General features: G+C 52.1%; 1 protein-coding gene across 1 annotated transcript; it reads right to left on the bottom strand.

The window, feature by feature from the left end:
- Positions 1-1,406: 1,406 nt before the first annotated feature.
- SH2D2A (SH2 domain containing 2A) lies at positions 1,407-12,013 on the bottom strand. The gene is made up of 8 exons (XM_023742523.1): positions 11,750-12,013; positions 10,989-11,203; positions 9,833-10,017; positions 8,908-8,997; positions 8,603-8,771; positions 5,081-5,233; positions 4,583-4,882; positions 1,407-2,717 (listed from the first exon to the last, which is right to left on the bottom strand). The coding sequence occupies exons 1-8, from the start codon at positions 11,781-11,783 to the stop codon at positions 2,550-2,552; spliced, it is 1,314 nt and encodes a 437-aa protein (XP_023598291.1). The 5' UTR covers positions 11,784-12,013; the 3' UTR covers positions 1,407-2,549.
- Between the last annotated feature and the right edge of the window lie 5,373 nt (positions 12,014-17,386).

The raw sequence follows: 17,386 nt of genomic DNA, 5'->3' as shown, positions 1-17,386 counted from the left end.
ATGCTGAGAAGCTCCTCAACTGGGGAAGACTGATGACAAGGACCTTCCCCCAGAGCTGATAGAGAAACCCTTCCCCTGGAGGTAGCACCCTGAATTCGGATTTCTAGCTTCCTAGACTGTGAGAGAATAAATTTCTCTTTGTTAAAGCCTTCCACGTGTGGTATTTCTGTTACAGCAGCACTATCTCCCATCACCCCCTTGGTGTGGCCACCCCAAGCTGTGTGGGGCCTCCGAGGGAGAAAGAAGGCCGCTAGATCAGCTCTGTCCCTCTCTAGCTGCCCCTGCTCCCCAACAAACACCAAATCGGCCTCTGTAGTTATTTCTGGCCCTCCTCCCCCCCCCGCCCCGCCCAGTCTGTCATATCCTGAAGTCTCAGTAAACCCCCTCTATTTTCTGACTTCTATCTAACTCTTGCTGCACAGTAAGCCTCTCTTCCTTTTCTGCGTCCCCCCTACCCCCAGGAACCAATCATGGGTGAGTCCCTGAGTCTACTTTGAGACCCCTCTTGCACTTTGAGCCTCCGCCCTGGTTTGGGTGACCCATCTGCTCCCCCCGCCTTTCCTGTGGCTCAGAAGGGAGTTAGACCTATAAACAGAAGGAAGTGGAACCCCAACTCTGTTGACTCAGCAAACATATTTCTCCTTAAGCTGATTAGCAGTGGAGTGGAAAGGAGGGAAATTTGCTAGTCATAGGAGCTGGCGCCTGGGCCAGGCTGGGGGTGGGGTGGGGTGTGTGGCAGTGCCCAGGCTTAGGGAACATGGCTTGAGAGAAGGGTCTGGAGGATTCCTGTGCCTCAGGCAGGTGCAGGGCTCCCTCGGCAGGAGGAGGGACCCTGATAGGCACTGACTATACTCTTGTAGGTATGAGAGCCCACAAACAGGCTGCAGGGACAGGACCACACAGTACCCAGGCCTGAGCAGCTGGGGGTGGGGGCACTCTGCTCTGAGCCTTGGGGACTACCCGGGGGCAGACACAGCCCTGCCTCAGACAGCCCCCAGTCTGAGACAAAACTAAGACATAGGACAGATTCTTCCAGGTGGTTGGAGCCCCAGAGTGTGGAACTTTGCACTGGAGCAGGAGGCTGGCCCCAAAGGGGTCTGGGCAGAGAAGGGGGAAGCCTCACAGAGGCACAGGGGAAGGAATGGGGTCCTCACTGAGGCCAAAGGCCTGAGCCCAAGAGGCTGGGAAAATAAGAGAGTCCTGGAGTCATTGCAGGGGGATCTCTACCCCTCAAGGGGCTCACACACACAGCTAATAATGTGCTATCCCCCTCTCCAGTCCTGTGTTGACAGGTCAAGGGGCCACCGTTCAACTGCTTCCCTCCCTGCCCCTCTTTCTCTATTGCATCTCTCTGTCCCTGGCCACCTGCCCAGCCCACCCCAGCTAGGGAGGGACTACTTTGCACAGTGATGTCTGTGTCCCTTGCCTTGGTGTCTCCCAGTCCCCATTCCACAGATCTGTGACCCTATCTATTCAGGTGTCTCTCAACCCCAGGCCCCTCTCCCCCTAGTGCAATGGCAGTTCAACTTCTTGCCTTCCACAGTGAGAGAGAGAGAGAGAGACAGAGCGCCAGACACAGAGACAGAAGCCTGGAGCACTTGGACCCCTGTGGGGGGAGGTGGTTGGTGATGATTTATTAGCCAGACAAAGATCAACAAACAAGTTCTAACATCTGTTCTCACCGAACCATTCCTCAGACAACAGCAGCATTGGACCAGGGCCCAGCCTCGAAGGCTCAGAGGGCCAAGGAAATGAGACTCCAGGAGGAGAAACCAGGGCAGCAGGAGCCAGCAGGGCCCTCTCAGCCCACTTCCTCGCCATCTTAGAGGACTGCCAAGCACTGGGCCATCGGATTCCTGGAGACTCTCAAGAGGGAACGAGCAGATGTGTCCCCAAGAGGAAATGGACCTCACATTTGCTCCTCAGGCCTCCAGACTTCTTTGGGGGACCCAGACCTGCCAGGGGAAAGGGCTAAGCCTGGGATCCAAAGGAGGGCACCCAGTGTCTAGGCCCCCCTGTGGCAGCACTCTGAAAAGCAGTCAGGTTTCCCATCTGAGAAAATCTCTGATGTTTCCTGTGAAGAGTTAGTGAAGTGGGGTAAGGAATAGAGCACTAAACAGGGAAATCAGTAAGCCTGGATTCTAGTCCTTGACCTTGGCCAAGTCACTCTTCTTCTCTGGGCTTTACTTCCTTATATGCACAGTGAGGGACTTGACCAGTAAGGGCAAATGTGCTGCTGCTCCTTCTCCCTCCCTCATCCACGGCAGACATCACCAATCAATCACGGTGCTCTTTTCTGCTGAGTTCAGATATGACCTTCACATTCTTTTCAGTGCAGCACTCTAGGCAGCCAGGACAAATGGATTGGAGTTGGCATACAAGGTGACACCTCTTTGCCATCCTTGCAACAGATGATGGCTGAGGTCCTTTCCAGCTCTGATCACCTGCGGTTTGTTCCATTCACATTTCCTGACAAGGGTGCCCCGATGTGTGTGAAGGTCTCTGGATCTGATATTCCAAATTATCCTCCCCCAACTCAGACTCACCAGCTACTGAGGAGGTCCCAGGGGGAGCCATGCCTGTCCCTGGTCCCGGAGCACCTGTCTAGGAACGTTGTGCGGGAGGGTGTGTCCCCGGGGGGGTGGGGGCTGGAGAGGCAGGGGAGGGCCTTGTCCAGCCACAGAGCTCTCAGAATGCAGCTGCGGACCACCTGGATTCTGCAGAGACAAGGACAAGCCCTAGGTCACATCTTCCACCCCCTGCCTTTAGGCCTACTTGCAGCCTTAAGGGCCAAGACTTCTGGTCTGAACAGACATTGGCCTCTATGCAGAGAAGGGGTCTAGACTCCTCTCAGTCATTCATTCAACAAACATTTCCTGAGCACCTGCTCTGTGCCAGGCACTGTACTGGGTGCTTCAGATAAGTGCATCCCAGGGGCTGCCCTCAGGGAGCTTGCACTCTACTGGGGGGGTGGGGAGATGGAGGGAGATGGGGACCCAGGTGATAAGTGACATGGCAGGTGTGCATAAAGCACAGTGATGGCCTCTGTGGCCAGGTCAGGGAAGTCTTTCCAGAAGAGAAGTGCAAGCTGGTTTTAAAGGGTGAGTGGAAGGTTGCCAGGCAGTGGGAGGGTGAGTTGCAGGAAGTTATTATATGCGGAGGGCCTGTTGTGTGCAAACCCTAGGAGGATTGAAACCACTTGATGTGTTTGAAGACATGTGACTAATTCTGGGAGGATGGGAGCAGCAGGTGGTAAGGCTGAAGGTTGGTGAGACCCAACCCCACCACCAAGTATGGAGGGCCTCATGGGCCAGGCAGCTGTTTTAGAAAGACAACTCTGCCTTCCTTGGGACAGAGTAGATCAGAAGTCGCAAGATTGGTAGTTAGGAGACCAGTTAAAAAGCTTTTGGGAAAGTCCTGGTGAGATATGACTGGGACTGGAACTGGGGAAAGGAACAACATATTTAGGAGGAGACCCAGGAGGAATGAGTGGCTTATGGCGGATAAGAGGGAGGAAACGTAGAGGGAGTCCTGAGGACTCTGGTTTGGATAGTCGGGTGGCTGAAGAGTTATCAGTCAGGATAGGAAACACAGGAGGGAGCAGTTCTGGGGGGAAAGGGTGAGAGCAATGTTGGCTGCGTTGAGATGGAGGGGCTGTGGGACACCCGTGAGCTGACCAGAAGCCTGGAGAGAAGTTTGGATGGAGACATGAACTAGCAACGTCAGCTCAAGGAAGGGAGCAGTTGGCAGGGGTATGGGTGGTTGTAAGCAGTCACAAAGTGTTGAGGAGGGAGCCTGGGTGCCAGCAGTGGGGGAAGGTGGGGAAGGAGTTGAGGAGGTGGAGCAGGAGAGCAGGGTGGGGTGGCAGCGGCAGGGGGAATGGAAGTGGGTGGGAGGGCCAGTGGGTCTCACACATGACATAAGACGTGAACAAATCAGTGAGAAGACTAGGGGAGGGTGAAGAGGAGTGTGCGAGAGGGAGGGGGAGTGTGCTGAAGGAGGCTGGGAGTGCAGAGGTTCCCTCCTCTAAGCTCACTGAGATAACACAAGGACCCCAAGAACGCTTCTTCTTCAGGAGGCAGGGCCATGAGGGCGGAGAGGAGCAAGAGCAGGAATTCAGACTGGGGAGGTCATAGTGGATGGAACCAAGATTCATGGTGCACAATGGGGTGGGTCTTGGGCAGGGCTGAAGAGGATCTGATGGACAAGATAGACACAGATCAGGATGCAGGCTGTGGTGGGGATGGCTGAGGGGTCTTCCTGGGGACTGCCTGGGACCTCTATTTTCTCTGTGAAGTAGGAGGGGATGATATGCTGAGAAGGGGAGGGGGTATTGGGGTGGAGGATTGACAAAGTATGGCAGGTCTGTGACTTGGGGGAAAGGGAGGGAGCAGTCTCTGGGCCTGGAAAAAAGTTGAGGGTAACGCTGGTGACCTGGACCAATAAGTCCTTCCCATCCCCCCTCAGAACTCTGACCTTCACTCTGACCTCGGCTCCACTCTGAACACCTTCTCTACCCTCCCCAATCCAGTTTTCAGGAACTCCTTCCTGCAGTCTAACCTTTCCCTGCACCCCCATTTACCTGGCTTCCTGGGAGAGGCCTGGACTGGCATTTCCGTAGGATTTGGTGCCCCATGGTGGACCGCGGTCCCTCACTTCTTGAGGGCGCCTCCACCTCGGCATAAATGTTGCTGGGGGCTTCCCCGGGGCTGCCCCGACCCATGGCGTAGAAGGCTATGGGCTCATCGAGCTCATGGTAGATAGGATTGGAGGGCTTACGGGGTGGGGCCGGGCGGGGTCGTGGAGCCAGGCCTGTGTAGACTTCAGGGCACAGCTGAGGTTTGGCTGGGATGGGAGGCTTAGGCCTGGGCTGCTGGGAGGGCTAGGAGAGAAGGTGAGGCCAGGGAGGAGAAAAGGGTCAGAGCAACTGAGTCTGGGCCAAAGCCAGAGCCTAAACTCCAGCTTGAGCCTCCTCACCCTTTAGGCCCTGCCCCCTCTCTCATAGTCTCACCCTCCTTTTTGTCCCCACCCTCCCTCCCCCTCAGACCCCTCCTTCTCCCTCACCACTCCATCCCAATACCTCCTTTGACTCCCCGGCACCCTCTTTCTTCAGTAGGGCGGGGGCATGTCCCTGTTTGAGGACTGTGCTATAGTGGGGGTCTGGGTCCTGGGTTTTGCTTCCAGAGTCTGTTTCTTCAGTCCTCAAGGGAAGTCCTATGGGCTCAGGAGTCTGCTGGGAAAGAAGAAGGCCTGAGGGACTTGGTGCAGGAGGGTTATAGGGGCAGGTGATCCAGGAGGACAAAATGACTTGGTCCAAGTGGAGGATGAGGGTAGGGGAGGCACAGAACTCTGGCCTGGGCTGGGGACTGGGTTCCCTGGGTCAGGAGGGGAAGGTGGGGAGGGCAAGGAGGCAGGGGCAAAGAGGGGTGGAGGTGGCAGATCTGGCTACAGGTCATATCTAGCATTAAATTTAATTTCATCTCGAACACTGGGCTAGGCCAGTTTCCATTTGTGCCTCTGGTTGTAAAAATGCAACAAGGCTTTAGAAGTCTTTAGCATGGAGATAGAGCTCCATGACAGCTGTGCCTGTGTTTATTTTGTAGATGCCTGGGTCTGAGTGGAGCTGTCCCCTTCTCTGTCTTTGTGGGCACGGGTTCATGTGTGTGTGCACATGAGGCTGTGCATTTGCCCCATAAATCCAAGCCTGTGTGGATCCCTCATGCTGCCAAGGCCCTCTGAGATGCCTGGATAAGCATAATTTATGGAGATATAAGCCAGATTTTTTAAGGGCAGAGTGACAGCCTCAGAGAGCCTTAGCTTATTCCCCGGTAAGTGTGCTTTTTGTCCAGCATTTAGCCCTGGGCTCATAAACGTTCTCCACATGCCCGCTACTTCTGGCAAACTGAGGTCATAGGGCTTAAGCTAAGGTCACAGAACTTTCTTCGTGCTCCTGCAATACACCAAGTGGGTGTCTCCATCTGGAGGTGTACAGGCACTGCAGGCTTCCTGGGTCCAAATCAGAATTCTTTTTTCCTGCCTAAACCCTCTCCTCTTTCAGCATTCCCTTTATGAATAAAAAGTAGCATCTCCACCCTGGTGCTAAGACAGCACCTTAGCAGTCAGCCATGACACCCTAGCCCCTCTCCCTCCCTCCCCACATCTAAACAAGATAAGCCTTGCTCCTTCCACTGACTGAACATTTCTCACATCTGGCCACTCATCTCCATGCCCACAGCCGTCGTTCCAGTTTGGGCCTCTGAACTGCTTCCCTGTGTCCTCTTTTGCCCCCCTAGCCCATTCTCCACTCAGCGGGCGGAACGGTCTTACAGAAACTCTCCTAACAATCCTTCAGCGTCTTCCTGCAGTCCCCAGGATAAAGTCCAACCTCCTGAGAGATGAGTGACAAGACCCTGCATGGCTGGGGCCATAGAGCCTCCTATCTCCCACCATTCTCCCTCTAGCTCTCTCAGCTCTGGCTGGCTCCCCTTCACCCCCAGATTTTCCTATACCCAGTTTCTGCTGCTTGGGAATCTTTAGTCCTCGCCTACTCCCCATGAAATTCCACAAAAGAATTGCCCATAGTTACTGTCCCCACTTCTTGGAACTCTTTTTTTTTTTTTTTTTAATTGTACTTCAGGTGAAGGCTTACAGAACAAATAGTTTCTCGTGAAACAGTAGTACACATATTGTTTATGACATTGGTTAACAACCCCACAACATGGCAACCCTCTAACTTCTCAAGCTTTTTTTTTTTTGGTGAAAATACACATAGCCAAAGATACACCATTTCAAAAATATCTACATGCACAGTGTCCCCACTTCTTGATGGGGACCCCAATTGAGCTCCATGAAACTGTTCTTGTCAAGATCACCAATGACCTCCTCTTTGCTAAATACAGTGGTGGATTCCTGACCTATCACCACCCCCTCTTTCTCGACTCACTTTCTTCACTTGGCTTCTGGGACATCTTACTCTCCTGATTTTACTCCTCTCTCTCTGGCTGCTTCTTCTCAATTTCCTTTGTAAGTTCCTCCTCATTTCTGCAAACTTGAAATTCTGGAGGCTTGGTCTTCATTTCTTTTCTATCTACACTCATCCCCCGAGTGATTTCACCCTTCCTGAGGGCTTTAGAGTCTAATCTACATGATGTTAGCTCCCAGGTGTTTCTCTCCAGCCCATACCTCTGTCCCAAACTCCAGACTCGTATATGCCAACTGCCTACTTGACATCTCTGTTTGGAAGTCAGATGGACATCTCCAACTGTGCATACTGAACTCCTCATCTCCCCTCCCCACAGACTTGCCCCTCCCATAGCCTTCCTCATCTGGTGAATAACAACTCCATCCTTTCATATGCCTTACCCACTCCTGAAAAAATATGTCAGCTTCACCTTTCAAAACAGATCCAGTATTCCACCCCTCCTCAAACCTCCACCTCTATTGCTCTGGTCCAAGTCAGCATCATTTCACCTGAAATATGATAGTAGCCTCCACCTGGTCACCCTTGCTTCTCCCAAACTTGTGAGGCCTTGTCAATCCTTAGCTTATACTCTCCAGTGCCATTTCATCTCATTCAGAATAAAATCCTAAACCCTACAAGAGTCCACAGGGTCTCCTCCAAATACCTCTCTGACCTCACCTCCTACCTCTCTACGCTTCAATCACCCAGCTGGTTTTCTTACTGCCCTCCCTATTCATCAAACACATCAAGCATCCTCTTACCTCAGGGCCTTTGCACCTGTTGTTCCTGCCTGGAATGCTTCCCCCCCTGTTGTCTACGGCTTCCTTCCTTGCTTCATTTAGGTCTCCATTCAAATGTCCTCTTACTAGAGTGGCCTTCCCTGATGTCCCTATGTAAAATAGGCCACCCCTGTCACTCCTTATCACTGCTTGGTTTTTCTTCATAGCTCTTACTTATCATCACCTGACATACGTTGTATTTACTTGTCTATCTTATTTATTCGTTGTCCTTCCACTGGAATGTAAGCTCCATGAAGGCAGGGATATTTGGGTCAGTTTTGTTCACTGCTATTTTTCTGTACCCAGAACAATGCCTAGCACGTGGTGGCCCCTCAGAACTACATGAACCTCCTCAGGGAGATACTCCCTGACACAGTGCCCCTAGCTGAATTCCTCAAGTGAGCTAAATGGCACCTCACCGTGTATTTCCCCTCTCATCACAGGCGCTACACTTGCTTCCTATTGCTTGTCTATCTTTGCTGCTGGAAAGTTAGCCTTGTGAGTTTGAAACCTGCCTGTCTTGTTCACTGCTCAATTCCTGGGGCCTGCTAGCCCCCTGGCATACGGTAGGCACTCAATTAAACATCTCTTTAATTTTAAAATGACTGTGTGCCTGGCTGGTCTCTCCGGCTCCTCCTGTCTTTGTGTGGCTGGGCTGGTCTCTCCAGAACTTCTCCCTCAGCACTCATGTTTCTCCAAGGGCTTCCCACGGAGATGTATGGGCAAGGGAGGCATGGTTGGGTGGTCTGCTGGCCTGAGAAAGTGCCCGCTATCGCGGTCCCCAGGCCTGGGCTCTGACTGGGTGGGGAGGGGAGCTGGCCTGAGTCCCTGGGGTCTCGGATCAGGGTGGGGGGGGGCGTACCTGTCGCGCGCAGGGCTCTGTGAGCTTTTCCCCATAGGGGCTGAGCGGGGACCCTGTGTAGTGTCGCAGCAGGTCCTGCAGCCGTGCGTGGGCGCTGTCCTCGCCCAGCACCACGTAGCGCCCGTCTCGGAGCTGGGCCAGCAGGAAGTGGCGGCAGCAAGTCCGGCTCCTGGAGGGTGTCATTCAGGATCAGACCCGTTTCTCCTACCTGGCCAAGACCAGCGCTAGGCGCGACCCCTACATACTTCGCCAGGGTCTCCGGGCCTCCGCAGCCCGGGGGCGGAGCGAAGGGCCCCGCTGCTCACCTGTAAGTCAGCACAAAGGCCACGGCGCTCTCGCTGAACCTCACCAGGTAGCATCCCTGGGGCTTGGTCTCCAGCAGTCTCTCGGCCTCCCTGTGGGTAGCAGAGGGAAGAGACAGAACACTGCTCTGACCCTCCGGGCCTCGCCCAGTCTCCCTGGAGCTCCTGGGGGCCCGCCCCCCAGCCCAGTGTGCTGAAGTGGCTAAAAGAGGGCCAGAGTGGGGATGGGGAAAGAGGTTGTGAGCACTGTGCTTCCACTGGGAGTGGACAGGGGCCAGGGTCCCACTCAGGACTCAGGAGGCCGGGTGGCCTGTCCCTGCAGGCCTGTCCACCCTCATCCTGAAAGGGCTGGGGCTGCAGCAACAGGAATAGTAGTTAGACTTCTAGATTTCAGAAGTCCCGAGCTGAACGGAGGAGGTGATCCAAGAGATACAAGGGCAGTGAGGCTGAGAAGTAGAGGAGGAGAGAGAAAGACAGGGAGACAGGGGGAAGGAAGAGGCGGGGGCTTGAAGGAGCCAGAGATGAAGATGGAGTACGATGGAGAGAAAGACAAAGAAGTGGAAAATATGGTAGCGCAGGGGTTAAGACCTCGGCTGCTAACCAAAAGGTCAGCAGTTTGAATCCACCAGCTGCTCCTTGGAAACCCTATGGGGCAGTTCTACTCTGTCCTATAGGGTTGCTATGAGTCAAAATCAACCCAATGGCAATGCAGTTATGGAGACCTTAAAGACAGAAGGATAGTGGAGGTTGAGAGGGGAAACCAAGCACAGAGGTAGTTGGACTGCAGTCTTTCCAATTACCTCCCCGGGGGAGAGATGCCTTAGCGAATGGCGTAGGAGCTGGGAGATGGGAGTCGCAGCCTCAGTCTGCCGTGACTGGCAAGGGACTCGTGGCCCTCTCTGGGCCTGTTTCGTCCTCTGTGACTCACTTTCGGGTGATGAAGCCGTGGAACCAGGCAGGGGCTGCCCCGTGCTGTGGGAGCCAGTGCGCCTGGGTCTTCTGGAACCAAGCCCGGGTCTCAGCCTGCAGGTTCAGGCCTCCTTCCCCAGGTACCTCCTCAGCCTTTCCAGCACCCTCTGGATTGGAAGCAGTCCCCTGGGCCTGGAGAGACACCTACTAGGGGAAGCGTCCAAGGAGGGAGAAGCAGCCATGATTAGCATGCCTTCCCCTAACTCCAAACCAGCCGCCACCGTCTCATCCCCATACCCAGTCCCTCCTGGGCGTGGGGAGGAAGCCCACCTCCCACCCAGACCCGTTGTCTATTTTAGGATGTATTTGCCCAGAAAGTCCTTCCCAGGTTCTCATTTAAATCCTGTCTTCAGCTCTAGCTGTTTTGGTTTCTAGGGAATGTCCTTCCACTTCCTTTAGGGCCACGAAGGCCTTTAATCCAATAGCAGTGAGCTGTTACAAGGTACTTAAATGGGGCAAGACAGGCAACAAGGCCTTCCAGACAGACTGAAGGTCATTCTCTGGCCTGGGGAATGAAGGGAGATGATGCAAGTCACCCCAGAGGCCAGGATGAGGGAGGGCTCCCTGACAGTAGGGGGGATTGAAGCTGAGTTGAAGGGAGGATTTTCTAATGACTGGGAGGGGTGAGGGGGGAACCTGGGTGGTGCAAATGGTTATCGAACTTGGCTGCTAACTGAAAGGTTGCAAGTTCAAGTTCAGCCAGAGGTGCCTCAGGAGAAAGGCCTGGTGATCTACTTCGGAAAAATCAGCCATTGAAACCCTGTGGAGCATGGTTTCTACTTGACATGTGGTTGCTAGGAGTCTGCATTGACTCAACGGCAACTGGTTTGGGAGGGTGAGGAGAATTGAAATGGAGACCTGGGATGTAAGGGGCAAATGAAGGCCACTGACAGATTTGCAGGTGACTGCTTACTGGACTAAATGCACTGTTATGTATTAACCTGTGGACTCAGCCTGAGCTTCCCAGGCCCAAAGGAGCAGTGTGGGCGAGGGGGCAGCTCAGCAATGAAGGAATTACTCCCTCCCTTCTTTCCCTCCCTCGGCTCCTCTAGCCCCGTCCACAGCTCCGGATCACTCCTGCTCTGTCTTCCCAGTGTCCATCTGCAAGCCCTCACCTGTGGGAGGGTGGGAGCAGATGGGGGGCTGCAACCCCCCAAGTGCCCACTCACCGGAGCCTCGATAGCCAGAGCCCTGGGGCTGGGCTGGACCTCCTCAGCCTCCAAGGCCTGGGATCTCGGTTGCGAGAGCAGACCCAGGCCCTGGCAGCTCCTGCGGGTCAAGTCCGTGGGCAGAAAGGTGCTGAAGGTTGGGCTGGGGATTTGGCGACTCCCTGTCAGTATAAAGAGGACTTCTGGTGTTTCTCAGTGAGGGCTTGCCTCCTCCCCTGCTTCCCGCTCCTTTCCCCAGGTTCAGTGGGCCCTGCATGCCTCTGACCAGGGACCAGGGGAAAAATTTCTCAGCAATGAGGAATGAAGAACCAAGAAGACTCTGCAGGGCTGATGCTGTTAGAGGGGGTTGTCAGGGGAAGGAAGGCCTGGGAACTAAGCTGGCCTTCTGATGGCCCGAAAGTCTCATCATCAGGAGGTGGATTTCTTCTGGCTCAGGGTCCTCTGCCTCCCAGCCCCTTCTCCTCCCAGCTCCCTCCTCTCTAAGAAGCACTCAGCAAACCCTGTCTCCTTTGTCCTCAGGGATGAGTGGACATGGAGTGCCAGAGGCAGGAGGGATCATGGGTGCCCTGACAGTCAGCCTTGCCAGCTCTGGCTTGGGGTGGGGGCCCTCACCCTTGAAATGAGAGCTCAGGCCCAGGAGAGAAACAGTGGTGATAAGGGGAGTCCTAATGTCCCCTGCCCACCACATTCTTACACTTCCCACTTACCTTGGGGACATATCTGAGCCAAGGGGAACTCCATGGGGGCAGCTGTAGAAGGGGAGCCCCTGGAACAGGGTGTGTGTCTGTGCTCTGGAAAGTTGAGCACACTCAGCAGCTCATCTTCTCCCTCACCTCGGCCCCAGGGGGCAGGAAGTGTCGCCTCACCCACAGCCTTAGCCCCAGCAGAGGACCCACGTCATGGAAAGCCGTAAGACGGTTGTCCCTCCCCCAGGAAGCCAGGCAGCTGAAGGCGTTAGTGGTGGTGTGGTGACGGCGGATATTTGTGTCACTCTGTGTTTGCGTGTTGGGAAGTCCTCACTACTATCTGACCTCGATCTCCCTGATTCTTTCTCCACTCCCTCACCCCAAGCTGGGATTTTCCTATCTCTCTCTCTCTGGGCTTCTGCTTTCTCCCTGGAAAATCCCCTAGCAGTCTGTTCTGAGCAGTGGGAATGGGGATGTCAACCTCAGAAGGATGAGCTCTGTAAGGTGCCTGGGACGCCCCGAGATTCATACTCAGGATTGTGCTCTGAGTGCGCTTGAGAAGGGGAGGGGTGGGGCTGTGACAGGAAGGTTGTGGGCCAGCCTTCTGGAAGGACTTTTTGAGATCATATAAAAACAGGCAGTGGGGGAGTAGGGAGATGGGAGCCTGGCTTCCAGCCTGGAGCAGATAATGGAGCTGGGTTAGGGCAAAACCAGGCAATTCTGGAGAAAAGGAAGGGGAACTCCCTCTAAGTAGAAAAATAAACAAATACTGCATTACCATCAAGCAGCTTCTGACTCAAAGTGACCCTATAGAACAGAGTAGAACTGCCCAATAGCGTTTCCAAAGCTGTAATCTTTATGGAAGTAGACTGCCACATCTTTCTCCCACAGAGTGGCTGGTCGGTTCAAAGTGCTGACCTTTCAGTTGGCAGCCAAACTCTTAACCACTGTGCAGCCAAGGTTCACTGCCAACCAAGCAGGTTGTGATTAATACAACACCCTTAGTAGTCATTGTTAATAACATCAGCGCTGATGTCTTAAACTTGCAGTGTGCTTTATACACCCTCCGCACACCAGAGGACCCTCCTATTTCTCTGTCATTTGATCCTCACAAACTACGAAGGGGAAAGGAAACATTATCTCCATTTTCCAGAAGGATAAACTGAGGCTGAGAGAAGGTCAGTGCTTTGTCCAGGGTCTTTCAGAGTCTCAGAAGTTGGTGGCAGAGCTGGGACCAGAAACTAGAGCTCCTTTTACCATGATTTAGGCCAACAGTCCATGACTATGTGCCAGGCACTGTTCTTGGGGCTGAGAACCCAAAGGGAAAAAGGACGTTGTTCCTGTCCTCAGGACATCAGGTGGAGGAGACGGAGTTGCCAACAGAACCTTTTTAAAGATGGTGGCGAGGTCACGGTGTTGGCTGGTGCTACCGGAGCTGGAGTGTGGGAGCAGTAGTGTTGACCCTTGTCTAACTTCAGAGAGGATAAAAATCAGCATCAGCCCAAAGCGGATTCCTACAAGGTGGAGGTCAGACATACCTCCACTCTCCAACCTTTTTACCAATTCTGACACCAGCCATCCACCCCATGGCACTCTCTACTTCTCTGACAGGTTCTGTAATTTGTTACGTGCAACAGCCACACAGAACTCACAGACCATATTCACAGTTATATGGTTTATTAGGGAAGTAACATGGGATCAGGATCAACAGTCTACAACTCGGGATCAGGATCAGGAACCATGCAGGCAAAGTCTCCCTTCTTTGGTGCAGGACAGCTCTCTCAGTTCCTCTCGGCCATGGAAGCAAGCAGGCACTTCTCTCTGCTGTACAAGCCCCCTCTCAGCTGTGCAGGCCTCCTCTCAGGCCCCTCAGGATAGGCCCCCTCTTGGCTCCTGCCCTGCTCCACGAGTGTTAGAGTTGTCATCTCTGCTGACAACTGCCGGGAGACATCCCCCTCTGCCAGCAAGCCTCCTGCCCGAAGCCTCTCGTTTTGTGGGCCGGGAAGCCTACCACACCATGTCACACTAATGTCCTGGTTCTGTTTCTGCCACTCCAGTATTACAGCTCGATCTCCTGGGTCTAGGAGGTTGTCAGCGCACGGACCCCGGGTCCAAAGGACATGCTCCGCTCCAGGCTCTTCTTATTGATGGTAGTGAGTTCCTCCTCAACCTCTGTGGGATGGCTGCTTACATAGGCAAGTGGTTCAATCCTATTGGGCATATTTTATGCACCCCATTTGCATAACCGACCAATCCCCTCACTGAACTAAACTGACCAATCACCCCAGCAAGTGGCTCCATTTATTTGCATAATAACTGACATTTTCTTCTGGCAGGGACTGGCTTCCTCCCTGGGTGAAAGTAACAAGCTTCTCCAAAGCACTAGGGCACGTGTAACAACTCCTCGTGGCCCAGGGGAAAAATCACCCAAGCTGTTTTCTTCTCTCTTTTCACAGAACCCAGGCATAAGTCCACATAAAGAAACTCATTTCACCATAGGAGCCCACCCTAGAGACCCTTAATTCAGCCTGGTGTGTGTGTACTTATGTGGAGGGGCTGGGATGTGGGAAGAGGAGACTGAGCTGAGTTGTGGGATAAGGGTTGAAGAAGGTGGGGAAAGCGTTCCTAGAAAACCGACAGCATTGTGCAAACTCAAGGGAGAATGAAATGGCAGAGTGCGTGGGGCAGCTGCAGGGGACCGTGTCACTAGCGGAGAAGCTGGGCTTTTTTTAATTGGAGAAACTGCCAGTAGCAGTTTATGCAGCTGGAGGGGTCAGGGCCGATCACACGTTGCCAGTTTGGACTCTGGACTCTCTGCCTGGGCTCTGTCTACTGGGAGCGGCTACTTGCTCCCCAGCTCTGTGCAGGGGAGGACTTTTCCCACCAGTCACTGCTGGCTCTGCCATGCCCACACCCCAAGACCTTGCCACCCCCTAAGCTGCCTGCCCCCTCTTTCCTTCCTTAAACACACTTACCTTAGTCTTTGTCCCAGCCAAGGAGTTGGAAATGAGACTGTAAGGGCTGACAGATGCCTGAAAGGTCTTCTTCCCCAGCTCCTCATTTTATTGAACTGAAGACTGAGCCCTGGAGAGGAAAGTCACTCATCCTGGGTCCACGTAAGTTAGACATGGAGTCAGACCTCCTGATGATCAATGCTGTAACCAGTTTATTGAGTAGTCTCAGTGCAGTGGGGTTCACATCTGACATGGCTTTATTTTCCTGCAGTTACTACCTTCAATCAGGCTCTGCCCTCTTTCTTACCCTGTAACAACATCTCGAGCAGATACTGTAGTTTTCACTCACTGTCCTATCAGGAATTAGGAGTTCAGATCAATCCATTTTAAAATTTCAACATCCAATTGTGTACCTGATTTATATTGCTTTTCTTCCTCCCTTCTCCTACCCTGTTCCCCTGACAGGTAGCTTAGGGAGTTGGAGTGTGGAGGGGGTATGATCTGCTCTCCTTGTCCCACCAACCCTCTGGGGCTAGCAGCAGGACTGAGAGGGGAGATTGAGGATTGTTGTATTTGTTATCTATTGCTGTGTAACAGATTGCCACAAATTTGGTGGTTTAAAACATACATTTATTATTTCACAGTTTCTGTGGGTGAAGAGCCCAGACACGGGTCTCACAAGGCTGAAATCAGTGACAACCTGGATGCGTTCTCATTTGGAGGCTCAGCTGGGGAAAACTTTGCTTTCAAGCTCATTAAGGTTGGTGGGAGAATATATTTCCTTGTGGTTGCAGGACTGAGGGCCCTGGCTTCTTGCTGACTGTCTGCTGGAGGCTGCCCTCAGCTCCTCACCACTTGGACTTCCTAACATAGCTACTTACTTCTTCAAAGCCAGCTAGAGAGAAAGTCTGTGGCAAGACACGTGCTACAGTCTTATGTGTCTTAGTTACCTAGTACTGTTGTAATGGAAATATCACAAGTGGGTAACTTTAAAGAACAATTCTGGAGGCTAGAAGTCCGAATTCAGGGTGTAGTTCTAGGGGGAGGTCTTTCCTTGGCTATTCCAGCTCCTAGTAGCTTCCAACCATCTGTGGAGTTTCTTGCCTTGTAGAAACTTCTGTCTCCATTGTCTGTCTTCCTCTCCCCACTGTGTCTGCCTGTCTCGGTGTCCACTCTGCTCTTTTTTTAATTCAGAATGATTAGGTTTAGGATCTACCCAACACTGGTATAATTGATTGATTACATTAAATTTTATTATGGAAAGTGATTACATAAGATTAGATTGCATCCACAGGTATAGGGGTTAGGATTCCAACACACATTTTGGAGGGACACAATTCAGTCCATAACACTATGTGATCACAAACACATAATTCTGTATACTTTTGCCATATTCCATTGGTTAGAAGTAAGTCATAGGTCCCATGAAAACCAGACACCTTAGAGTCTGTCTGCTACATAAGACTAGTGTCTTATGGCTCACGTTACTACTCACCTGTTGGTGTGGAAGAGGCCTGATCTTGCTCTGTCTATGGCTGCTGATGGCAGTCTTGTGTCCACTTAGGAAGCCAGATTTCATGACGCATGGTGTGGCTTTTGATGTAAATCAGAAATGAAGAGGTGACTCAGAGAAGATAGGCTCAGTCTGTGGGGTATGGAGACCATTCATTCCTGGAAGTTCAACTTGAACTCCAGTCATCCCCAGCCACAGAAAAGGGGGGGATATGATAAAGATTCCATTATCTCTTTCCAGACGATTGAGAGGAAGGAAAATCTCAATAACATCAGTCAGAACAAGGCCAGGGGCCAACTCAGAACAGATCATCAATTGCTCATATGCAAGTTCAAGTTGAAACTGAAGAAAATTAGACCAAGTCCACGAGAGCCAAAGTATGACCTTGAGTATATCCCACCTGAATTTAGAGACCATCTCAAGAATAGATTTGACATGTTGAACACTAATGACCAAAGACTAGACGAGTTGTGGAATGACTTTAAGGACATCATACATGGAGAAAGCAAGAGGTCATTAAAAAGACAGGAAAGAAAGAAAAGACCAAAATGGATTTCAGAAGAGACTCTGAAACTTGCTCTTGAATGTTAAGTAGCTAAAGCGAAAGGAAGAATAGATGAAGTAAAAGAGCCGAACAGAAGATTTCAAAGGGTGGCTTGAGAAGACAAAAAGTATTATAATAACACGTGCAAAGACCTGGAGTTAGAAAACCAAAAGGGAAGGACACACGCAGCATTTCTCAAGCTGAAAGAACTTAAGAAAAAATTCAAGCCTCGAGTTGCAATATTGAAGGATTCTATGGAGAAAATATTAAATGACACAGGAAGCATCAAAAGAAGATGGAAGGAATACACAGTCACTGTACTGAAAAGAATTGGTCGATGTTCACCCATTTCAGGAGGTAGCATATGATCAGAACTGATGGTACTGAAGGAAGAGGTCTAAGCTGCACTGAAGGTATTGGCAAAAAACAAGGCTCTAGGAATTGACAATACCAATTGAGATGTTTCAACAAACAGATGCAGCACTGGAAGTACTCATTCGTCTATGCCAAGAAATTTGGAAGACAACTACCTGGCCAACCTATTGGAAGAGATCCTTATTTATGCCTATTCCAAAGAAAGGTGATCCAACCAAATGTAGAAATTATCAAACAATATCATTAATATCACACGCAAGTGAAATTTTGCT

Source organism: Trichechus manatus, unplaced genomic scaffold (genome assembly GCF_000243295.1).
Source record: "Trichechus manatus latirostris isolate Lorelei unplaced genomic scaffold, TriManLat1.0 scaffold00213, whole genome shotgun sequence".
Classification (NCBI taxonomy): domain Eukaryota; kingdom Metazoa; phylum Chordata; class Mammalia; order Sirenia; family Trichechidae; genus Trichechus; species Trichechus manatus.
Note: the sequence above shows the minus strand (reverse complement) of the source record. Positions and strands in the feature narration are given on the sequence as shown.